Raw genomic sequence first — 26049 nt, forward strand, 5'->3', positions numbered from 1 at the left:
GCGCTGGTCAGCGTGGAGGCACCACGTACAGTGTGCAGTGCGGGCTCCCTATGAGGGAGTGAGAGGGAGTGTCAACCAGCCAGGGTTACGTTTGGGCATGATACACTGGTTGATATTAGAGGGGGCCACCGGTGGACGTGGGCCGCTGGGCGGTCACGTGGTATTAAAGACGTCTCGGGAGCCTTCGGGAAAGAGCTCGAGAGATCTAGAAGGTGGGCGGGGCGAGGGGCGGAGACAGCTTCAGTCCAGACCGATATAACGGGGGCCTCATGAGGGGCTCGGGGTTCGTCGTGTTGCTGGTGAAGAAGATCCACGTCGGGTAAAAGAAGTCTCCAGCCACGCAGTCCGGGACCCAGCTTGTGGTCCGGGCCCAGATAGCTAGGTTTGTTTTCTCTTTCATTTGTACGTACCTGATGATGATTGCTTGTGTTGCAATCGAAACGTCGTATGCTATTATTTATTTGTTCTTTTTATTTCTACGTAACTTTACCGAAAGAACCAAAAAGTGCATTGTTAATAATCAAATTTATCGATCACGTAGGCCAATTTGGCTGAATCCAGCACTAATCTCCTGCTTCAAAATATTTTTAGAAGCCAGATTTATGATGTTAATGGAGGAAACAAGGTCGTTCCAAAACGTTCCTACTGCAATGGCCAAGGCTTTGTCACTTATTTCAATTCTTGTTCTTCGGATAGTTAAAATGCAATTAGATGGATGCCTTAGGTTTCTTGAACTTGACATTGGGGTGAATTAATTACCTAAGTATTCTGCAGATTTGCCAATAATGATTTTATGGATGAACAAGGGCTGATGCATATGTCTTCTTGCATAAAGGATGTGGGATTGTATTTTAAGTAGATGTCACAATGTGTGGGTCTTGGATGTTACATCCAGCGCACATTGAAGGGCTGAATGATGCAGTGGGTTTAGTCTGTTTAGTGATTCATTAGGAGTTGATCTGTAAGCAGCATTCCCATAATCAAACAGTGGTAGCATGGTAGCTTCGACAAATTGCAGGTGTGATCAAATGGGGAAACAATGTTTGTTTCTAATATAAAATTCATATTTTTTATTTGATTTTCTTCGAGATGTGATAAATATGGGGTTAGTATGTGTAGAGGTGTTACGGGAGGGTGACACGCGGTTGAATAACGGTGGCCACAAACATGTCCACTACGGCCACCACCTTGGGGGGCTGTGGGGGACGCTGTGATCCCTCCCAGCCCCACCCCTCAGTGAGGGACAGTATAAAAGGTGGGACCCGGGGAGCTGAGAGGCAGTTCGACTAAAGCAAGATGAAGAGCCAGTGAAGACAGAAGATCGACTAGCCAGACCCTGGAACTTGGCCTGCTGTCCTTTTGAGGGCCGGGTAAAACGAGCCAGGGTGCGACACCAGAGCCGCGAGGCCCGGTGTCCTTCTGAGGGCCGGACTCATGTGGCTGTCGATCGGGACCTGCGCCGAAGCTGGGCCAGGTCAGATAGCCTCCTGAGAGAGGACCAGGATAGAGGGAACCAGGGAGCTAGCGTGGGCTAAAGCTCAGGGAACGTTCCCTCTATAGAGTATGGGTGAAGAGGCCGTTACCTCTTCAAGTATCAGATTCGCCAATGTAATGGAAGCGTCTGTAATAAATACGTGTTGCCTCAAGTGAACAGTCTCCGACGTCAATAAGGCCACTACAACTGGGGTCAGAAGTGTTTTTTACCTGCACGAGATGGACACGAGGAGCACAGTTCATGCGCACGAACCAGGCAAAGTTGACGACCCTGCAGTGGCAGGTCCGCTGGAGTCGGAGACGGAGTCTGGGGCGATGCCGGCGCTTCAACAGCCATTGCAGCCGCCAGGCACGCCACCACAGTCGGGGGGTGGTCTTCGGGATGCTCACTCCCGCCTCGCCGAATTACTGCTCACCGCCGCCTCCATACTAGAAAAAAATACCCAAACGGGAGGAGCGCGGGCGGTAGAGAGGGGGGAGAATCGGCGCCAAACGACCGTTCCTGCCATTGACATGGTGCCGCAAATTGAAATTGCCGCCATTTCTGGGGTGGACTCCGGGGGTGGCGGGAGCCAGGTACACCACATGGGAGGCGGCACCCAACCACCACTCGCCACGTCATTCCCAAGCGATGGGCACAGCCGTAGCCAACCAGAAATATCCGCGCCAGAAGCGGTACGACCTACGGAGGGGGCCGCCATTGCACTGTACAACAGTGCTGTACGGGATCATCATCGGCAAGCGACGGAGCAGACGTTCCAGCAGCGACTGCCCGTTTTAACAGCGTTCACAGCTGAAGGAGGCGACTGGGTAACTTTCCAACGACGCTTCCTCGCCCACCAAGAGATGTCGGGCTGGTCCGACAATGAGGCGCTGCGCGCCCTCCCGGCGACTATGGACGACGACGCTCTGGCTACCCTAGTGTCAGCCCCGAGATCAAGTCGCTCTACACTGGCGGCAGTGCTTCGGTTGATGGCCACTGTCTACGGGCCGCCATCTGTGAGTCGCCACCATTTCCACGACCGACGGAAGGGTGCGAAGGAAATGACTCTCGCCTACCACACAGCTCTTCTGGCCCTTGCTAAGGTAGCTTTTCCGCAGATGGACTATGAAGGCATCAATGCCATGGTGATGGAGAAGCTCCTAGCATTGGCCCAGGAGCTGGGCATCGTCGTCCTGGCAGCGGATGAGGCGGATAAATGCTCGTTGCGAGTCGCCACTAACATTCATGCCCACGAGCTCCTGAAGCGGAACCAGCCTCTCATCGCCGCTGCCTACACCTCGGAGTGCAGTGAGCCCCAAGACGCCCAGCCATCGGAGGAGGCCTTCGCTGCGACTTGTTCGGTGGATTGGAGGTTGGGTGGCCGACCGCCTCAGCATCCGGCGCAAGCTGGAGCAACCGAGACCATCGTCAGCCCTTGTCACCTGCTACAACTGTCGCCTCCTAGGCCATGTTGCATCGGGGTGCCGGGCTTCACGGCAGCACGCACCAGGACCCCGGCCAGATGATGCCCATGCTCCCAAGTCATCCCAGCAATCTCTGGCAAGTCGCGGCACCACACATGCTCGGACCCCCACACACTACACATGACTCACCGCGCTGCACATGACACATCACGCACCATGGGCACCAGTTCGGTGAGGGGTGGTGCGTTTGGACGAGCGCTTGGACCAGGTCAGTGGTCCGAGTTGGCTCATTTGGTGGTTACTGCGTCGGCCGGATCGTCTGTGGTTGCGGGTTCTATTGAGGGGGTCGAGGTTTGGGTACTGGTTGACACTGGGGCGTTGGCAACAATTATTTCCGACCTGATCTATAACATACTCCCTGTTAAATGTCGACCATTACTGCCTGTTGACGTTCCGTGCTAAGCGGCAAATGGAAGATCATTGGGCATCATCGGTCAAATCCGGGCGAGAATTTGTATTGGCGATATTAAACTATCTGGGCCCGTCTTGGTTTTATCCTCTCTCGCAGTCCCATGTTTGTTGGGAACAGATTTTTTGGATAAAATGCTGATTAAGATCCTCATTGATCAGGGCTGTATTGAACTTCCTTCAGGCCGCCGCATTGTGTTTTTGGTTTCCCCCAGCGGTATACGCACAGCCGGTGCAACTTTGCAAGCAATGGTCACCCAGACGGTACACGTACCGCTTGGGTCACAAATGTTGTTTCCCCTGCGGCTACGAAAACCTCTCGGCATAGGAATAGCACTGCATGGGGTCCTCTTTGGTCCGTCGAATGGAGCAGTGAAGGGGCTGGAGTTGTTGGTGGCTCAGACGATAGTGCGAGCAGACAGGGATCCATTCGTTATGGTTCTAAATGCGGGTTCTCGGACGGCTGTGGTCCTACAAGGGACTGTGCTCGCTCACGCAATGTCGGCACCAATGGGAGAGCCGGTGATTGGGCATGTGCATACCGGTCCCGCTCCACATCCAGAACTAAGCCGGGATCAGGGGTGTTTGGATTCACTTTGTTCTGAATCCAGTGACCTGTCCGGTTCGCAACTTGCTGCACTGCGCGCCCTGTTGCTTGAATTTTCCGACGTTTTTAGCAACCACAAATATGATATCGGTTGCACCGACTTGCTACGTCATCATATTGACATGGGTGACGCCGGCAAAATCCTTTCCGGCTAAGCCCCGCTGAGAATGAGCATGTCAAATCGGCTGTTAATGACATGCTGTCGGCGGACATAATTTCCCCTTCCACCAGTCCATGGGGGTCCCCCATCGTGCTCGTGAAAAAGCATGATGGGTCTCTGAGCTTTTGCGTAAATTTTTGTCACCTGAATAAGATCTCTGTGGCCGACGCATATCCACTCCCCAGAATGGACGAATCATTGGACGCCTTGGCGGGGGCACAATATTTCTCCACGTTAGACCTGCTATCGGGATTTTGGCAACTTCCCCTGGATGAGGAGTCAAACCCAAGACCGCTTTTAGAACACCCGTGGGCCTATTCCAGTTTCATCGGTTGCCATGGGACTCCACTCAGCTCCCGCGACATTCCAACACTTAATGGAATTGGTTTTGGCCGATTTCCAATGGGATACCTGTTTAATTTACCTGGACGATGTCATTGTGTTCAGACGGACGTTCGAGGAACACCTTGAACGTCTACGGGCAGTATTCCTGAAAATGCGGTCTGCTAAATTAAAGTTTAAGCCACAGAAGTGATACCTCCTCTGGGAATCTGTGCGGTATTTGGGGCACATAGTGAGTTGTTCAGGTATCTCCACTGATCCCGCTAAAACTCAGTGCGTCAGCTCCTGACCCACGCCCACTTCGGTCAGTGAGGTCCGTAGCTTCATAGGGTTTGCCTCATACTATCGGCGGTTCGTCACACACTTTGCCACCATAGCCAAGCCCCTACCCGCTCTGACGGCAAAGGGCGTAAAATTTTTCTGGGGTCCTGAGGACGAGGCCGCCTTCCACTCCCTCAGGGACGCCCTCGTGAGTGCTCTGCCCCTGTGTTACCCTGATTTCACTGCACCCTTTCTGGTCGACACGGATGCCAGTAACACCAGCATGGGCGGAGTCCTCTCGCAGGTCATTAGAGGAGTCGAACGCGTCGTCGACTACGGTAGCAGGGTTTTATCGCCGGCAGAACGGGTAACAAGTACCTGCTGGTTGGCGTCGAATATTTCACTCAATGGCCCATGGCCTGGCCACTCGCTAACCAGTCATCAGTCGCCGACTGATGACTGGTCCATCCATGCTCAGAACGGAGGAGGGGGGAGAGAAGCAGCCACAGTGCGCTGTTATATTCCATGTTATAACCCATACCATTAACCGTGGTGTGAGAGGTATTAAGAGGCAATGCCAGCGAAAGAGCTGCGGTCTGAAGGTCACCGTAAAATACAACTAATTAAGAAACGAAATGGTTTAAAACATCGTTCCAATGGTTACTAAGCCAGAATCCATCTTCTCGGTTGAAATTGTCTCTGTGCTTGTATATGTGGATGGCCTCATGAACGAATCTCTCATGGTAGCTGGTTGGCTTGCAAATAACCTCCGTCTTGGAGAAGGCAATGTCATGTGAGCCCACTGAATTATAACAGTGATCTGCCACGGCAGAGGAGTTCGTCCTACCGTGTTTCAAGTCTGCTTTATGCTTGCAGATGCGGTCCGAGATGTCGTTTGGTTTCTCCATTGTAGCTACTACCACAGAGGCACTTTAGTTTGTAAACGCCCGGGTATTGTACGTCTGGAACAGCATCTTCTACAGATGGAACCAGATCACGGATTTTATTTACTGTGTTGAATCGGACCTGGATCTTGTGTTTATTCAGGATTTTGGAGATCGTTTTAGTGAACCCTGCAGTGTAGAGTAAGGTGATGGTTTTGAGTGGCTCCACAAGAGGATCCTTATTCATGACTGGAGTGATGGCTTTGCGGATTGTGTAGTCGGAGTAACCATTAGCCCTGAGAGCATGGTGTACATGCTTGAGTTCACTAGCAATGTGTTCCTGGTCAGAAATGCATTGGGCTCTATGGTATAGAGTCTTGATGAGGGAGTTCTTCTGGGATGGATGGTGGTGGGAATCCGGTTTCAAGTAAGTATCTGTATGGGTAGCTTTCCTGTAGACAGAGTGGCTCATTGAACCATCAGGTCTCCTTTTAATTAAGACATCCAAAAAGGGTAGCTTGCCATCTTTTTCGACCTCCATGGTAAATCTGATGGCTGGGTGTATAGAAATGATGTGGTCGAGGAATTGGTCTAGAGCAGGCTGGCTATGTGGCCAGATGACAAAAGTATCATCCATGTACCTCTTCCATAAGGTCGGGCATAGAGTGGCAGTCTGGATGGCGTCAGTTTCAGATGTTTCCATGAATACGTTGGCTAAAACCGGAGACAGGGGGGAGCCCATTAGGGTGGCCTCAGTCTGTTTGTAGCAAGTTCCATTCCAGGTGAAGTATGTGTTGGTTAAGCAATGTCTCACCAAGGGGGGTACATCAGTATGCAGTCCTTGATGAACCAAGTCTTCAATGATTGCGATGGTGTCAGGTACTGGAACTTTGGTAAATAAGGAAACCACATTAAAACTGACAAGCAGGTCGTCTGGGGACAGGGAAATACCCTTGATTGTCGATAGCAGGTGAGTAGAGTTTAGTACCGCAGAGGTGGTTTTTCCAGTGAAAGGTCACAGGATATCAGAAAGAAAACGAGCCAGTTTGTAGGTGGGGGAGTTGATAGTGGAGACGATGGGACGAAAGGTGTATCTTCTTTGTGTATCTTTGGAAGGCAATATCATCTTGGTGGTCTGGCCGCAGAAGGTTTCAACGATAACTGTTTGGTTTGATCAATTAATGCTGTTGAATCAGAAATGATTTTGTTGGTTTTAGTAACCAGGCTGTTGGTGGGGTCTTTCTTATTTTTGTATAGCTGCCATCGTTGAGAAGTTCCTGAATTTTGTTGTTATATTCTATTTTGTCCATGATGACAGTGGCATTTCCCTTGTCGGCTGAGAGGACGACAATGTCATCTCTCTTTTTAATTGAGCTAATTCAAAGCGCTAATCTTTGCTCATGTTGCTAGGTGGCATCTTAGCGTTTTGAGGGTTGCTACGTCTGCAGCGATGTGACCCAGGCCCATGAGTGCAACGTCGACATGGGCAATGATGTCATTAACTGGTATGTGTCTCCGTGTGACTGCAAAGTTTAGACCTTTAGCTAAAACGGATTTCAGGCCGTCAGAAATTTAACTGTTACTGCGATTAATTACGACTTTATTAACGTCTAGCTTTTTGGTGTGTGGGTCCGATTTCTTGTTGGAAAGACGGTTGAATTTGGAAATAAAATTGTCCTTACATTTGGTCGACATAGTGGATGCTGAAGAGGCAGTCATATTGTCTACATATTTCCAATCCGATGTTTTGGCCACAACACAAGTGGCTCCTGGTCCATCATGGCCCATACACCTCCTACATATATCGTGCTCATTTCCATACTAATTCCTTTGTCAAGCGTTTTGCTTCCTCCCACACAGCTTAAAGGACGCGACCTGGGCTTGGCTGTTTTCACTCCAACGCTGTCCTCATGACAGCACGGTCCATTCACCTGATGAAGGCCACTTGTGTTGTGGCCGAAACGTCGTGAATTTTTTATTTTTATTTTTTGTTGTTTGTTACGTGACTTTACCGAATAGAACCAAAGAGTATGGATCCTTGCAGTCACGAAAGCTTTAAATTTAGAATTTGTAGAGTATCTTGTCTAACTGATCTAGTTCGGTGCATGTAAGTCTTATTTTTTCTGAGATAAGAGCCAAGCTAGTTCTAGCTAGAATTCGTTTTGCATTAAAAGAGGTTACAACAGCAGAGGTTAGTGTAAATGCGGTTGGTATTACCTTAGAGTCGCGGCATCTCTTCAGAAAGGTTTGAGACTCGATTAGTTGAGCCTTCTTATTCCGGAGTTTGTTGAAGGATCTTAAGGTTATGTGTAATCCCTCTCCGTAGAGGCGGTTAAATTTCGATTTAAAGCTTTCGTGACTGCAGGGATTAATCTTCTTGGTTCTTTCGGTAAAGTCACGTAGAATGGAAACAAAGTAATAAAAATAAAACATACTAAAATAAAATTCTCACGACGTTTCGCCCACAACACAAGTAGCCTTCTTCAGGTGAAGGAACATTACGTGACTTTACCGAAAGAACCAAGAAGATAGCACGCAGTATGTACACACAACAATGACAACCGGCATTCACCACGAAGTGGCGATTACATCACCATGGTGCCTGTGCCAGGCCATTTGCACTTTAAGGCCACGTAAAGTGTCGAACACCCGCTGGCAGGAGGTCATGGGACAGACCCAGTTTCCGTAGGTTGACTGACTGAGATGATTGGCCAATGCACCACCTGTGCTTTAGACGCCCAGTGCTCCGCTCGTTTTTGTGAGCGTTGCCATCCTTTGTTGTCCTCTGCCATCTGTTGTTGGTGGAGGGCGACTGCCTCCAACTGCCCAGTAACGTCCTTCACAGAGGCCGATTTTGACATCGCTGGTACCAGTGTTTGGCAAGTCCTCTTGTACTACATCACTCCATATCCTCTCTAGTCCGTGCTGTGCCCGTTTATCCCCCTCTATCCGGCCGAACAAAAGCTGTTTAGGCATGCGGCTGGACATACGGGCTAAATGATCCAGCCGACTCAGCCTTGCCTGCTGGAGGAGCTCATCGATGGGACATTGTCCAGCTCTTTCAAGGATTTAGGAGCTCCTCACACAATCCAACCTGGTTAAACCCAGGATGTATCGTAGGCAGTCCAGCCTATATGTTTCTAACCGACTAAGATGTCCCTTTAGGGGGGGGGGGGGGGTTCCACGTTTCGCAATCATAGAGAAGGGAGAGCATGACCGTGGCCGAGTTGACCCGAAGCTTCGTGTGGAGTGACAGACCAGGTAGCTTCCACACAACGTTACGCAGCCGATGGAAAGATAATGCCACTCGGCTGATTCGGAGTGAAACCTCTGCTGTCAAACAGGGATGGGAAACTCTCCACCCTCTCTACAACTGCCCCATCATCAATGGCGAGTTTAGGGGGTGAAGTGTTTGATGGCACAAAATACTCAGGCAGGTGCTGAGTTTTGGTGGGGCTCATGGTAAGGCCCCATTTCTTAGTGGCACGCTCCAGGTTCAGCAGCAGCAGTGCCTCCAACTCCTCCTCTGAGTGAGCAGCAATCACCAGATAATCAGCACACATAACATGGTTGACTAATAGGGAGCCATTCTTTGACCACACCCGGGTATCAATCAGCCTCCAGCTGCATCTGTACCAGATGGAGATTCCTTCGGTACAGCCATAGACGGCTGTCCCGAACGACGTGGTCGAAAAATATGTTAAATAATGTGGGAGCCAGAGTGCATCCCTCTCGCACCCCTAACATATACACACCCACACATTCTTCTAACCCACATAAAACAATCACCTTCACCATCTTTGACCAATCACATCCCACTGTTTTTATCCACAGGAATTGAACCTCGTAAAATAATGTGCCACTTTAACATGTAGGCTTTCACGACCACCTTATGAAGCTAGTTGTATTTACTGGCGAAATGTCGTACTCAGATTGTAAATGTTGTGGCTTGGCTCTCCAACACACTGATGTGCTGTACTAGTGACGAATTGGCATGTTATGTTCACGTGACAACCCTTACTAGTTGGCTGTGTCGGGTGGTGGCGGGTTTTTATGACACATTTATATATTTACGCGATCTAACTCTAAACAACTATATTATGGATAATGTGCTGCTGTTTCCTCCCCCGCTCAAACCCCTCCCCACACACTCAGTCTCTCTCTCACACACACACACGCAATATCCACCATTATATGCTTCCTCTTTGGTGATTGACAGGCTACATGAATCTAACACAAGGAAGGGGTCGCACAATGTACCCACACAATACTCACTCGCACGTACAAAACAAAGATTCCCCCATATGGCCTTTAACAGATTGGTGGGGCAAGTCCTGTTAACGAGAACATTTGAAGGCCGACACTGCACACGAGGGAGTTGTTTGACCAGAACTAATCTCGGCCACCTTTGTCTCCTCAATGCTGATGTTTACACACTATACCAAACTAATTTAGACTGAGGCGACCTAGGGAGGGCCTGTGACTGGATCAGAGATTCGTCATCGGTTAAGATACATTGTTGGCCGTGAGCGGAAATATAACTCTGGCTTTCAGCTTTTTAGCGCAGTGTGTTAACCACTGTGCCACCGCTCGCTACTAGCACATGCAATCATGCACAGAGACAAACAGCAGCCGCCATTCACCAATAAGTGATGGCAAAGTTACTAAAGAAATGATGGCAAGCTAGGTAGACGAATATACATAGTTTCACATTTTAAACACAGTTGTCTAGCACAAGGCTCAAAGGCCCAGAATGGCAAGCGGCCAGCAGCAAATATAATGGCCAAAATTGAAGAGGTAACACGTGTCTTAAATTGAGCAAATCGAGATTACTGGAGGTGACGGAAGCGCTGCGTGATATGTCCTAGGCTTGCTGTTGGTACGTGACAGACTACACCCAGGCGATCGAGAAATACGATGCCGCTTGAATGATCCGAAGTGATAATTCCTGTTGTGAAAACTGGAGCTGGACGTGAGCACATGGCACAGGCACATGAGCTCATTCACCTCTCCACGCAGGCCCGGACTGGCCCTTTCCATGGGCAGGTGGGCCGGTTAGTGTGGGGAAATTGCGAATATGGTAAATAAATTAAAAAAATGTATTACCCCTAATCTCTCTCTAGCGTATGTTTAAGTATGTGCAAATCACACGTCCAAGTTTAAGTCTGTAAGTCACGTGATAGCTTCAGGAGTAGCATGACTAATACTGCTCAGTCCTCCGGAGAGCGGGCATAGGATGCAGTTGTTCGCAATAAGGTTCAATGTGTGGCACGGGTGGCCGCAATCATACTAATGATGGCAGCTATACCAAAATCAATAGAGATCCTACTAACCGCCTGGATATGAAAACCAACAAGATGAACACCGATTCGACATCTTTAATTGAACCAACCAAGCGGCTCTCTCTAAAACCCTCTGCTGCTAGACCACCCAGATTTTATGGCCTACCAAAAATCCATAAAGAAGGCGCACCACTCTGCCCTATCTTCTCCACCTCGACCTCAGCTATACTTAACTCAGCTCACTTGATATCTTCCATTAAGGACATCTCATTATCTCCAGGTGATTTGCTTATCAGGTTCGATGTGGTATCTTTGTTTACCAAAGTTCCTGTGCCTGACACCATTGCAATCATTTAAGATTTGGTCCAACAAGGATTAAATGCTGATGTACCAACCCTGGTCAGACACTGCCTCACCAACACTTACTTCACCTGGAATGGAACATTATATAAACAATTTGAAAGTAGCCCGAAGGGTTCTCCCTTATCTCGACTTGTAGCCAATGTTTCATGGAGAAATTTGAGACAGAAGCTATACAGGCATCTGTCCTACGTCTTTCCTTGTGGAAGAGATACGTTGATGATACGTTCGTCATCTGGCCACATGGCCTAACAGCTCTGGACCAATTCTTCAACCAATTTCATACACCCAGCTATCAAATTCACCATGTAGGTGGAAAAGGATGAGAAGTTACCATTATCGGATGTTTTATCGAAAAGAGACCTGATGGCTCAATGGGACACTCTGTCTACAGGAAAGACACCCATACGGATGCTTACATAAAACCTGACTCCCACCACCATCCATCCCATAATAATTCCCTCATCAAAACTCTATACCACAGAGCTCATTGTATTTCCGACCATCACCACCTTGCCGGTGAACTGGAGCACAAACACACAGCCTCAAGAGGAATGGATATTCGGACAACACAACCCAACCGTGGGGTCATAACCATCTGAGGACCCAATCAAAACCATCACTTTGCCATACATAGCAGGTGTCACCAAAAGATTTCCAAAATCATGAGCAAACACAAGATCCAGGTACGATTCAACACAGTACAAATTCGTGATTTGATCCCTTCTGTGAAGGATTCGATCCTCGATATTCAATACCCCGGTGTCTACAAACTAAGCTGTGTCTGCGGCAGCAGTTGCATTGGGGAAACTAAGCGACATGTCTTGGACCAGGTCCGTGAACATAAGGCAGATCTGAAACACGTTAGGACCAATACTTCAGCCGTGACTGATCATTATTTTAACGCTGTGGGCACACACGGAATGTATTTTGCCAAGACGAAGGTACTCTGCAAACCCACTGGCTATCAACAAAGATTCGTTCATGAAGCCGTCCAGATATATAAACACAGAGACAATTTCAACTGAGAAAATGGGTACAAACTGAACAATCATTGGAAGGACGTTATTGACCAGTTTAGGTAATAAATGGCTGTGATGTTTCTATCCTACCTATCAGTCATTTTCGACTCTCTGAGTTACATTCACTAACATAGCCACCGTTAGCTGTGTTAGTAAATGGCGGCTTGCAATTCTTTTCCATCTCCATGTGGCTACTGCGCTGTCTTACATTGATATGCTAATCTCTCACACTACAATGGCCACCTCCCACAGCCACATTCACTAACACAGCCACCATTAGCTGTGTTAGTAAATGGAAGCTTGCCATCATTTTCTACCTCCATGTGGCCATTGCGCTCTCTGAGCTCTCACCGAGCTTCAACTTTCGTACATTGACATGCTAATCTAACACAATACAATGGCCACCCCCCACAGCTCCGTAGTATCTCCCTCACATTAACATTAGCTGTCCCGCCCATTTATAAACAGCTCTTTGATTGGTGTAGATCTGCTGCAAGTTACGGAGACCTCTCCTACATTAACATTAGCTGCCCCACCCATCTCTAAACCTTCATAAACAGCCTACCTCGGCAGATTTCCACCTCTTTTTCACCTGAATACGATTGCTTGTGTTGCAATGGAAACGTCGTGATATTGTTATTATTTTGATATTTTTTTTCTATCTACGTGGCTTTACCAAAAGACCCAAAGAATATGAATACTGTGGGTTGTCTTTAATTATCCACTTGTGGAGGAGGTGTGCGCAGCAACCTGTTGCTGCTCTGAAACGGCTGATGGAGCACCATAGCTTTCTTGGCAGATCAACACCATGCATAGCAATCGTGGGGTTGTCGATGAGGCTTTCATTTGTAATGTTCACAGAACTCCACAGCGACCCAGCTCATCCAATTATCTCGCACGATCGCAGATTGGTTTCCGGCATTTCAAACGAGTTCGTTGAAGGTCAAGCAGGTCTTGTTCTAATGGTAGATGTACATTGCCTCGGAATTTTTCAAATAGGTTTGCTGCCACTGCATCCTTGCGGAGATTTGCTGGCGTAATGTTGGCAAAAATCACTCCGTGGGAGTGCATTTCAGTGTTCCCGTTATTGTTCGAAGGATGCTGTCGATCTTGACGTACAATTTCTTTGTGTCGGTGCTTCATGCCTAGACTGGTGCGCAGTACTCAGCACTGGAGTACATGAGCGCGAGGGTGGTCGTGCGAAGAGTTTTGGTAGCGGCTCCCCATGTACCGGCCAGTTTGCGTAACAGAGCTGCACTGCTTTTTGTTTTTTCATACACATTTCTGATGTTCTTTTAGAATGTGAGGCCTCTATCTAGTGTTATGCCCAAGTACTTGGGATATGGGTCATTTTTACAGGGTTACCCCAGAATGTTACTTCCAACTGGGCGTTTATGTCACGGTTATTTACATGGTGAATTTAGACAGTCGTTTTGGATGGATTCCGTCGTAGTCTCCACTTTTGGAAGTAGTCTTCTAATATGAACAAGTCTTCTGTTACTGTTTCACTAATGGACTTCAGGTTTGTTCCCTGAGTAGCCATTTTTATGTCATTTGCATAGACAAATTTGCGGGATGATGTCTTTGGCAAGTCACTGGTGAATATTCTTAGTTTTTTCGGTAAAGTCACGTTGAAGGGAAATAACAAAATAATAAAATATATATAAAACAATAAAAAATTCTCACGACGTTTCGACCATAACTCTAACGGTCGTCTTCAGGTGTGTAGGTTCGCATAAATGTATTTTTAAACGGCGCATTTATTTATTTATAAAAAACGTTAGCGCCACGCGCAATGATTTGGCAGTTTATTTAGGACTAGTCCATCTATATTCTGAAAAGAGGAGGGGGGAGACGAATTTTTTTATAATGTATGCTGTCTGAAAGCCACTGTAAGCGTGAACAATCAATTAAGACCTGAAATGGTTTATCAAATCTTTCCAATGATTGCTAAGATAGAATCCATCTTCTCGGTTGAAATTGTCTCTGTGCTTGTATATGTGGATAGCCTCATGAACGAATCTCTCATGGAAGCCAGATGGCTTACAAAGAACCTCTGTCTTGGAAAAGTCAATGGCATGTGAGCCTACTGAATTAGAACAATGATCTGCCACGGCCGAGGTGTTGGTTCTACCGTGTTTAAGGTCTGCTTTGTGTTCACGAATGCAGTCCGAGACATGGCGTTTGGTTTCTCCAATGTAATTACTACCACAGAGGCAACTTAGTTTGTAGACACCAGGGTATTGTATGTCCGGAATCACATCTTTTACAGACGGAACCAGATCACGGATTTTATGTAATGTGTTGAAACGGACCTGGATCTTGTGTTTATTCAAGATTTTGGAGATCTTTTTTGTGATCCCAGCAATGTAGGGTAAAGTGATGGTTTTGAAAGGCTCCTCAAGAGGGTTCTTCTTCATGGTTTGAGTGATAGCTTTGCGGATTGTATAGTCGGAGTAACCATTAGCCCTAAGAGCTTGGTGTACGTGCTTGAGTTCACTGCTTATGTGTTCCTGGTCGGATATGCATTGGGCTCTATGATACAGAGTCTTGATGAGAGAATTCTTCTGTGATGGATGGTGGTGGGAATCCGGTTTCAGATAAGCATCCGTATGGGTAGCTTTCCTGTAGACAGAGTGGCTCATTGAACCATCAGGTCTCTTTTTAATTAGGACATCCAAAAAAGGTATCTTGCCATCTATTTCGACTTCCATGGTAAATCTGATGGCTGGGTGTATGGAATTGATGTGGTCGAAGAATTGGTCTAGAGCAGGCCGGCCATGTGGCCAGATGACAAAAGTGTCATCCACTTACCTCTTCCATAAGGTTGGGCGCAGAGTGGCAGTCTGGATGGCGTCAGTCTCAAATTGCAATCATTGAAGACTTGGTTCATCAAGGACTAAACACTGAGGTACCCCCCCTGGTGAGACACTGTTTAACCAATACATACTTCACTTGGAATGGAACTTTCTACAAACAAACTGAGGGCACCCCAATGGGCTCCCCCCTTTCTCCAGTTATAGCTAACATTTTCATGGATAAATTTTAGTCTGTAAGGTCTTGCTTGATGTAAGTGGCGAGGCTGTATTTCAGATGGTTAATAGCGGAAAATCTGTCATATCCGTTGATTTTATAGTTCACGAGTCAGTTACCTTCGGCGTGGGTTTCCTGGAGTGCCACAACGTCAATGTGTTCTTGATGTAAACAATTGGCGAGCACCTTACACTTTGCTCATGAGAGGCCTTCCACGTTGAGTTGGTACACTCATAATGCAGGTCCCACTCTTTTTGGCTGATAATTTGGCCCTTAAAAGGACCGTTATTGGGACGCGATTTACACATATGGGGATGTCACTGTATGGTGCTGGCCCGAGAGGGCCATGGCGTGCAATGTACTTACATTATGGACAGCATCGTGTGTGTTGCAGAGTGAGGCCGGTTCTATCAGAGCACGGCGTGCGATGCACTGTCATCGCGTACACCCCATAGGTGGGTATAGTACCAGCCATAGCGGGGTTGGGTGAGCACTGGGATAGCGAGGGCACCACGCATAGCGTGCAGTGCAGGCTCCCACAAGAGCGAACGGGAGAGTGTAAACACAGGAACAGGGTTGCCCCGGGCCATGGCACTCTGGTTGACCCCGTAGGCACGTGATCCGGAATGTCCATAGGGAGGCCTCCGGGGGGGGGGGGGGGGGGGTGGAGGGGGGGGCTAGGGGGTGATCACATGTCTGAGGAGAGCTCTCAAGAGAGATTGAGAGTGAGCTGGAACTTTCTCAAAGGTGGGCGGGGCCGAGGGCTGAGCCAGCCCCGACTCGGGAGGATATAAGGTGGGTCCCTGGGAGGGACCGGGGTAGCTTCGTTCTGAAAGCTGGAAGCTCCACGTTCTACATTTGAAGAGACACCAAGACGTGGCCCAGGACCCGAGTATGGGTCCGGTCCATCATAGCCATAACTCCTGTATGGTAGTATAGTTCGCGGGTTAATCACCAACCTAGGCTGTATCTGGTAAAGGGGCAGCTACCCCATTTGTATATACGTGTTGTGTAATTAATGTGTTGCCTATGAAGAAGAACGACTGTGACTCAGTTGGACTCACTACAAATGGTGTCGTAAGTGGCCAACATGCTAGTCTATATAGACTATGTCTATGTATCGCAGACCACGTACCAGAACGTCAGACAGCGAGGAAGAGGAACTCGTACTGCATACAGCTCTGGAGGATAGAGGGGAGACGCTGCCAGCGGAGCACAGCGCCGTCCGGGCAAGCGACGCCTCGCCGTTGGCGGAGGCGACCCTCTGGGAGGCACACGGTCACCTCACGGAGCTTCTATACGCTGCAGCTTTGATCCTCACGGAGCTCCGTCCCATGGTCTCGCGGGTGAAGGAGGGAGGGTGCCACTCGAGAACGACGACTCCACCACCATTTCGCAGCGGGCGGGAACTTCGGTGGCACAGCTCACGTCCTCGGCCGCCATTTTATTGGTGGTATGGAGTGCGCAGCCTGCCAAAATTGAAGATGCGCCATCAGCGCCAATGGACATCCCGGCTCTCCGGCGTCGGCTTACTTTGATCAAAGAATTTGCGGCTACCAGTGGCGACTGGGTGGCTTTCAAGTGGCGGTTCCTCATGAACGCCGACTTAGCTGGATGGACGGAGGCAGAGGTGCTGCGGGCGTTGTCTGCCACCCTCGACGATGATGCCCTTGCGGCATTTCTCACCATCCCGCCGCTCGAGAGGTTCACCCTTACTCAGGCTTTCGACCAGATGGCGGCAATCTACGAGCCTCCGTCGAAAACGCGCCACAAGTTCACCACACGACGGAATGGTGAAACCGAGTCAGCCCTCGCCTTCTGTTGTGAGCTTTTGGGGCTGGCAAAAGCCGCCTTCCCGAAAATGGACCAAAATGGTATCGACCCAATGGTCTTCGAGAGACTGCTGGCCTTGACGAAAGTCCTCCACACCATTCTTTCAGCCGAAGACAATGACATTTGCTAAGTGCATCCAGGCTCAGCAACTTTTACAATGGGACAGGACGTAGGTGGCGTGTGCCACATCCTGTGCGGTGTTGGTGGCACTTAATGAAGTGGAGCACGTTCCGGCATGCACGTTTACTCAGGGTGGAGGTGACCGACGTGACGGTGTGGTGCGACGAGCGGACGAGCAGCAGCCACCAAAGTCGTTGTCTCGTTCCGGAGGCGGTCGTGTCATTTGCTTCAATTGCGGCCCGCCGGGGTACATCTCATTGGGCTGCCGTGTACCACGACGGCACCTCCCAGCACCAGTGCCATCGTACACTTCCCTACACCCTAAGGCAAGTCGTGATGCACTCAACACTCGACCCCTGACTTCACCTCACCAATCTAGGAGGTTTGGTTCACTTCCCGGTCGCGCGTCGGTATGGGGGGGGGGGTCCTATACGTGATTGTGATGTTTGTCTGCTCCAACTGGATCAGTCGTCAGAGCTGGCCCATCGAGTGGTGGCTGCGACCTTGGGTTCGTCTGCCGTGCTTGGGTTTATCTAGGGGCTAAAAATAAGGATGCTTGTCGTCACTGGTACATCGGTGACCATCATCTCGGAATTAATCTACAATATTTTGCCCCCTAAGTGTCGGGCCCTGGACCCCATTGATGCACTGTGTTTCGCCGCCAATGGTAGCTCGTTGGGTATTATTGGTCAGATAACGGCTGAGGTGTGCATCGCTGATGTTAAATTGCTGGGACATATTCTTGTTTCTACGTCCCTGGCTGTTCCCTGTTTACTTGGAACCGATTGCCAGGGAAGGATGCCCTTAAAAATCCGTATTGATCGTGGCTGTTTGGAATTGCCATCCGGCCGTCGTATGGCATTTTTGCCATCCCCCACGCGTTTGTGCATGGCCAACGCTACAGTGCAAGCGCAGGCACGCCGAATGGTAAGAATCCCTCCTGACGCGCAAATGTTATTTCCCCTACAATTACAGAAGCCACTTGATTTGGGGGTTACGAAGGATGGAATTGTTTTGGGACATTCTAATGAGGTCAGTCGTGGATTGACTTTGGTAGCGGCTCAGACGTTAGTAGTCAATGACCAGGAACCTTTTATTCAGGTTCTTAATGCTGGGTTGGACACGGCGGTTCTAAAGACACATGATGGTAGCTTATGATTTTGCGTTGATTTTCGTAAGCTTAATAAGGTTTCTGTTGTGGATGCACACCCCTTTCCTCGCATGGATGACTCGCTTGACACATTGGCGGGGGTGTGGTTCTTTTCTATCCTCGATCTCCTATCCGGTTCTGGCAGTTGCCGCTTGACGATGCTTCGAAACCTAAGATGGCCTTTCGTACGCCGGAGGGATTGTTAGAATTTAATTGGCTTCCTATGGGGCTCCATTCCATGCCAGCCACGTTCCAACGATTGATGGAACTGGTCCTAGCTGGTCTCTAGTGGGACTCGTGTATAATATATCTCGACGTTGTGATTGTCTTCACCCACACTTTTGATGGTTATTTGGACTGACTGCGTGCTGTCTTCCTCAAAATGCATGCAGCAAACCTGAAATTTATGCCACAGAAATGTCACCTTCTCCAGAAATCGGTGCGGTATCTTGGCCACATAGTTAACGAATCGCGTATTGCGACCGACCCGGAGAAAACTGCATGAGTCTGAACTTGGCCGACTCCCACCTCGGTGAGTGAGGTACGCAGTTTCATCAGCTTTGCATCCTACTATTGCCGTTTTGTCGCCGGGTTCACGTCCATTGCAAAACCTCTCCAGGCATTGACAGCTAAGGGTCATAAGTTTCATTGGGGGGGAGGAGGAGGCTGCATTTTGTGCCATCCGTGATGGATTGGTGAACGCCCCTCCCCTGCATTATCCTGATTTTTCATTGCCATTAATCCTTGATATGGTTGCTAGAAATACCGGAATTGGAGCCGTCTTGTCGCAGGTTGTCAGCAGGGTGGAGAGCGTTGTTGCGTATGGCAGTAAGGTGCTGTCTCCGGCCTAACAGTGCTACTGTGTTACGTGCCGTGAATTGCTGGCCATTGTGGTTTTTGTGCAGCAATATCGTCCCTACTTGTATGGTAGACGTTTTGAGGTGCGCTCTGATCATGCAGCGCTTCAATACGCACTGCGGGTAGACCAGCCGTTAGGCCAACTATCTTGCTGGCTGGAGATCCTGCAGGACTGCTCGTTCCATGTTACATATCACAAGGGTTCTCGCCATACAAACTCCGACGCCCTGTCGTGATTGCCAACTAATGGAGGGTGTGCGTGCTCTTCGGGTTCCGGGCACTGTAAACCATCCGATGTGACTTCGCTCCTTCCTCTCGCTGCGTCTGCTGAGGCTGCGACGGGCGGGGCAGGCAGCGGTTCGGTCGCACGGGATGTGGTCATTGGGTTGAATTATGAGGAATGGGGACGCCTTTAGGCGGAGGATGTTTCCCTGCTCAAGTTCCGGCGACATGTTAGAGAAGCTGACGGGCGCGGATCGACGTGGAGTCGCCTTGGTCGTTTTACGGCGTGGCTTACTCATGCATTGGGATGGAGGGCTGTGCCGTTATACCATTGATACCATTGTCGTTCCCACGGCCCTGCGAGGTGAGGTTGTTTGGGCTGTGCATGGGTGTCTCTTGTACCTGGGCGTGCAGAAGACGCTGGCCACACTCAAACTGGACTTCTATTGGTTTGCCATGGCTGCGGATGTCGATAATCTACTCAAAGGGTGTGTGCAGTGTGCTCAGCGGAAGCCGCCAGTGAAGCCTTGCCACCCCCCACTACAATAGATTCAGGTGTCACGCATCAATGAACTTGTTGCTCTGGACATCCTTGGTCCGTTCCTCACTACCACTCGAGGGAACAAATATTTGCTTGTGGGGGTCGAGTATTTTTCACGCTGGCCTCTGGCCTGGCCGCTCCCCAATCAATCGGCTGTGACTATGACTGAGGCATTTCTCAATGGCTATGTTATGCAAAAGAGTGCTCCTGAACGTCTTTTTGACAGATCAGGGCAAGTATTTTTCTTCTAAATTGTTGCATGAAGTCTATGATTTGTTGAGGGAAAAGAATGTGCGCACGTCACCGTACCACCCGCAGACGGATGGCATGGTCGAACGGCTACATAGGACTCTGACCTCCATGTTAAGCCACCAGGTCATTAAGTCACAACTCGATTGGGACTTGCACATCCCTAGAGTCCTCGCCGCTTACAGCATGGCCCCACACGCATTCACTGGAATACGATCCCCGATCGAAGCCATGCCCAACATGTCTAAATCCAAGGTTTAAGACTCCTTTTGCTTCACTCTTCAAAAGCTTTCCGAGGCACGGGAAGCTTCCAGGGTTAATTCCGAGTTGCGACAATCGACCAACGAATAGCTTAAGGGAGTTTGTGCTTCTCTGTATGAATGGGCACCTGGGGACAAGGCCTGGTTGCACTGTCCACAGGTGCCGGTGGGTACATTTCCTAAGTTGCTCCAGCCCTGGAGAGGGCCGGTCGATGTTGTTCGGGTTGTTCGGCCACAGAGTGTCTAGATCCGCTTAGGTCGGCGGAGTTGGTTCGTGCATCCCTCTCACTGAAACCGTTTATCACGCCGCACGCTTTCGCTTCATCTCCATATCGCAGGGGCCGAGTGTCGAATGTGTCTGATGAGCCGGAGTGTGTGCCCGCTGAGCTTGGCTCTCAGTGGAGCGATTCTGTTCTGCCCCCAGGTGCAGTGTGACTGACGTCTCCAGAACAGCTGTCCATTAAGGCTTCGCAGGCTTCGGGCGCAGTGGACCCGTCGACCCGGCCTACTCCTCTTCGTAAGGAGCCGGGTTTGATGGAACATTTGCACATTCCCCCCGGGACCTCCAGGGTGAGCGGGCCCACCTCTCCTGGGGGCCCGGCATCATGGAGTCGGCCCCGACCTGCGAGGATATAAGGTGGGTCCCTGGGAGGGACTGGGGCTGCTTCGTTCTGCAAGCTGGAAGCTCCACCTTCTACATCTGAAGAGGCACCACCACGTGGCCTAAGACTCGAGTACGAGTTCGGTCCGTTGTAGCCATAACTCCTGTATGGTAGTGTAGTTAGTGGGGTGGTCACCACCCTAGGCTGTATCTGATAAAGGGGCAGCTACCCCTTTTGTATATACGTGTTGTGTAATAAATGTGTTGCCTCTGAAGAAGAACGTCTGCGACTCAGTTGGACACACTACACATTTGAAATCTAAAATACACATTTTCAAAAAAGCCCGAAGTGATGGTATTAGTCATGCGATGAGGCACTTAACAAGTGGGCCGTAAGAAGGCTACCATTTTCCACCCATTTCCTCTAATATGTGTGCTTCATTGCTTATTTATGCTCTCAGTTAGCATTAAGTTACTATATTCGGCAGCACCCAAATATGGTTCCTCACCAGTCCCCCATTTGTGGTTTTTGGACCCATCACAGATGGTATGAATGAGATCGGGTGGCAGAATCATGGTAATACATTAAATCGCAAATCTAGCTACGAGTAATACACCATTTGTCGCACTATACGTTAAAAATATAAATAAATGCCCATAACCTGAATTTGGGCCGGTGTGTTTACAAATGCCTGGGCCGATTTTTAGTCCTAGTCCTGATAATGAAATTCTCGTTTGCAATTTTCATAAGCTAGCTGAGACCAAGCCACTATGGGTTTTAATGGGGTCCTGGGTGTACACTCGCCAACGGAGTGGAAGAATTGCAGGTGCATCTTACAGATGACGTCGATGGTCAGTGGGTGGTATCAAGGACATGGGCCCAGATCCGCTCTTCCACCACCACTATATAGTCTAGCAGATGTTATTGCTTGGACCCGGAATGCATCCATGATGTTGTGTGAATGTGCCGATGCCAGAACAGCATGCTAGTAATTACAAGCCCATGGGGTGCACATAAGTTGAGCAGCCTCCTACCGTTGCTATTGAGTTGATCTGGCCCATGCCTTCCAATCACTCCAGACCAGGTGCCCGCATCATGATCAACTCGGGCATTAGAGCTTCCCACCAGGATGACTCCACCCTGAGGGGCCACTTTAGCTAGCACCTGTGACAGGAGGTCATATAAGGAATCTGACTGATCGGCCTTGCCTGCATCCCTCCACTGGTGGGGGCATAAGTAGCCATTCCTCTTCTCTGTTTGATGGGAAGGCGAGCCCAAAGTAGCCTGGGGCTTACAGCTTCCCACACCTCACTGCCATGCTACCATGCCACCTTCATTATTTTGTTCAGGAGAAGAGCCACTCCCTGTTGTTTGGCAGTCTCCTGCCCCGAGGAAATGACTGTCCACCCCTCATGGTGGCAGGAGTCAAAGCCGGTCCACCAGACCTCCTGAATACCACAGAGATCCAGGCGGTACCGGGCCCGCTTCTGAGAGAGGAGATGCAGCCTCTCTTCCAAAGTAAGCATTCGAACATTCCACGTGACCACCCGCAGTGGCTTTTTGCTGTTTCTGGAGGAACCCCGAGGGTAAGGATTTAATCTCCTGGCTACGCCAAATGGGGTTTGGCCAGGAGACATCATAGACACCTGTCCCCCCGGTGCCTCTGGCACAAGCTTCATTTGATATATTTTTCGTCGTTTAGTGGTAATTTATTTGAAGGTCGAGGGGTTACCAGTCCTTTGCAGGTCACCCCCCCCCCCCCCCCTTTCGTAGCATCTCTTCTCCAACCCGTGCCGTGCGCCCCTTTATCCCCCTCTATCCGGACAAACAGAAGCTGCTAGGGCATTTAGTGGCTGGGCATGCGGGTTACATATCCCAGGCGAGGGCCTCTTTGAAGGACCTGAGCTCCTCACATAATCCAGTCTGGTTAAGCCCATGATGGAACATTGACAGGCCAGCCTACATGTTTCACATCAGCGCATATGTTCTTTAAAGGGGTCCAGGTTTCACACACATAGAGAAGGGAGGTCGCATATTTGGTCGAGAAGGCACGGAGCTTTGTATAGAGCAATAAACCAGGTTGCTTCCACATAGCGTTACGCAGCTGATGAAAACATAATGCTGATTGACTGATTCAGAGAGAGACCTCTGCTGTCAAACCGAAGCAGGTCATAAACACACTTCTCCACTCTCTCCACAGTTGCCCCATCGCTCATGAGGAGTGATGGGACAGATTCCACAAAATACCCAGATAAATGGGCATTTTTTTGTAGGGCTGATAGTAAGGCTCCATCTCTTCGTGGCACGCTTGAGGTTCAGCAGTATAAGTCTCCAACTCTTCAGGGTGAGCAGAAATTACTGGATCATCTGCATCCATAACACGGTTGACCAGTGGAAATCTATCTTTTGACCACGCAGGTACACTAATGGAAAACTTATCAAACTGCGTGGTTAAAGAAGATGTTCAATAGTGGACGGGCCAAAGAATATTCCTGTCGCACCCTGAGGTAAACAGAAAATGGCTCCAACTCTCGGCTATGCAGCTTCATCCGGATCTGCCCACCATCATGATGGTCCTTCACGATTGTGAGCAGACGGTTAGGGACTCTGAAAGTACGAATAATCGTCCGGACCCCTGGCCTTGATGAGGTCAATAAAGCACACTGCAGGGCACAACATCACACTTACTCACCCACTAACTAGCTTACTCACCACACTGCAGGTCATAACATAACACGGACCAGCTCACTCACTTACCACACTGCAGGTCACAGCAACACACTCAGTCACCCACCACACTGCAGGTCACAACAACACATTCACCACACTGCAGGTTATAACAGCAAACTCACCAGTTCACACAGTTACTCACCAGACTGCAGGTCACAGCAACACACTCACTCACCACACTGCACGTTATAAAAGCACACTCACCAGCTCACACTCTTATCCACCACAATGCAGGATACCACATTGGAACAATAAGAATAGGTTTTAATTCTAGATTTAAAGCTTTCGTGACTGCAAGGATCCATACTTTTTGGTTCTATTCGGTAAAGTCACGTAGGTAAAAAATAAAACAACAAAAATCACGACGTTTCGGCCACAACACAAGCGGCCTTCATCAGGTGAAGGGACCAGGCTGTCTCGAGGACAGCGCTGGAGTGAAACACAGCCACGCTCAGACCGCGCCCTTTAAGCTGTGTGCGAGGAAACAAGGTGCCTTGACAAAGGAATTAGCATAAAAATTAGCATTTGATTGGCCGACTTAGCATGATGAACGGTGTAGAGGTGGTGTACATGCGGGTGCACATGCCGGTTGGCGCGGGGGGGGGGGGGGAGTTTACCTATTGATGGTGTGAAAAGGGAATTTTTAAGAGCTGCGAAAGTTTGGGGTACCACTACCTGAAAAATATACTGTACCATTGAAAATTAGTTTAATGTTTGGTTCGATTTAGAACATTTTTCCAATGGTTGCTTAATTTGAAACCATCTTCTCGGTTGAAATTGTGTCTGTGTTTGAAGATCTGAATTGCCTCGTGAACAAATCTCTGATGAAAATCCGTGGGTTTGCAAAGAACCTTGGTATCGGAGAAAATTATATTGTGATCACCCACAGCGTTGTAACAGTGATCAGCTACGGCAGAAGAATTCGTTCTGCCGTGTATCAAATCTGATTTGTGCTCGCGAATTCGGTCAGAGACATGTCGCTTTGTCTCCACAATATAGCAATCACCGCAGGTACAACTCAATTTGTAAACCCCAGGGTACTGTAAGTCAGGAATGACATCCTTCACGGATGGGATCAGATCAAGAATTTTGTGTATTGTATTGAACCGGACCTGGATCTCGTGTTTGTATAGAATTTTGAAAACTTTTAATAAATGCCTGCTATATATGGCAAGGTTCCAGTACCTGATACCATTGAAATAATTGAAAATTTGGTCCAACATGGACTAGACCCCGATACACCTGCACTGGTTAGGCACTGCCTCAACAATACCTACTTTACTTGGAATGGCTCCTTCTACAAACAAAATAAGGTTACCCCCATGTGATCCCCCTTGTCACCAGTGATAGCCAATATTTTCATGGAGAAATTTGAATCGGACGCCATCCAGACTTCCACCCTCAGACCTTCCCTGTGAAAGAGATATGTGGATGACACTTTCGTCATTTGGCCACATGGCCTCCCAGATCTGAACCTTTTCCTACACCACATCAATTCCAGACATCCCGCCATCAAATTCACCATGGAAGTGGAGAAAGATGGCAAGCTACCATTCTTAGATGTTCTGTTTGTGAGGAGATCTGATGGCTCATTTGGCATTCTGTCTACAGGAAACCCACCCACACAGATTCCTACTTGAAACCTGATTCCCACCACCACCCAGCCCAAAAGAATTCTCTCATCAAAACTTTATACCATAGGGCTCATTGCATTTCGGACCAACACCACCTGACCAGTGAATTAAAACATGTACACCTGGCCCTCAAAAGGAATGGATACTCTGACCGTACCATCTGCCAAGCTGTTTCTCCCTCCATACAGAAACAATTACTTGATACTCTGGTCAAAACCATCACACTTCCATATATAGCAGGCGTTTCTAAAAAGATTTCCAAAATTCTAAACAAACACAAGATCCAGGTCCGGTTCAATACAGTACACAAAATTCGTGATCTGATCCCATCCGTGAAGGATGTTATTCCTGACTTACAGTACCCCGGGGTTTACAAATTGAGTTGTACCTGCGGTGATTGCTATATCGGGGAGACAAAGCGACATGTCTCTGACCGAATTCGCGAGCACAAATCAGATTTGAAACACGGCAGAACGAATTCTTCTGCCGTAGCTGATCACTGTTACAGCGCTGTGGGTGATCACGATATA

At 49.0% G+C, this 26049-nt stretch overlaps 1 protein-coding gene across 1 annotated transcript; it reads left to right on the top strand.

Moving 5' to 3' along the window:
• The first annotated feature begins 1268 nt into the window (after positions 1-1268).
• LOC142931033 (uncharacterized) lies at positions 1269-22973 on the top strand. Its single transcript, XM_076074283.1, has 2 exons — positions 1269-3037; positions 20978-22973. Exon 1 carries the CDS (start codon positions 1714-1716, stop codon positions 3001-3003), a length of 1290 nt encoding a protein of 429 aa, XP_075930398.1. The 5' UTR covers positions 1269-1713; the 3' UTR covers positions 3004-3037; positions 20978-22973.
• The last annotated feature ends 3076 nt before the right edge of the window (positions 22974-26049 follow it).

This window comes from Petromyzon marinus, chromosome 47 (genome assembly GCF_048934315.1).
Source record: "Petromyzon marinus isolate PM22_M1 ecotype Great Lakes invasive population chromosome 47, UKy_Petmar_22M1.pri1.0, whole genome shotgun sequence".
In the NCBI taxonomy this organism is placed as follows: domain Eukaryota; kingdom Metazoa; phylum Chordata; class Hyperoartia; order Petromyzontiformes; family Petromyzontidae; genus Petromyzon; species Petromyzon marinus.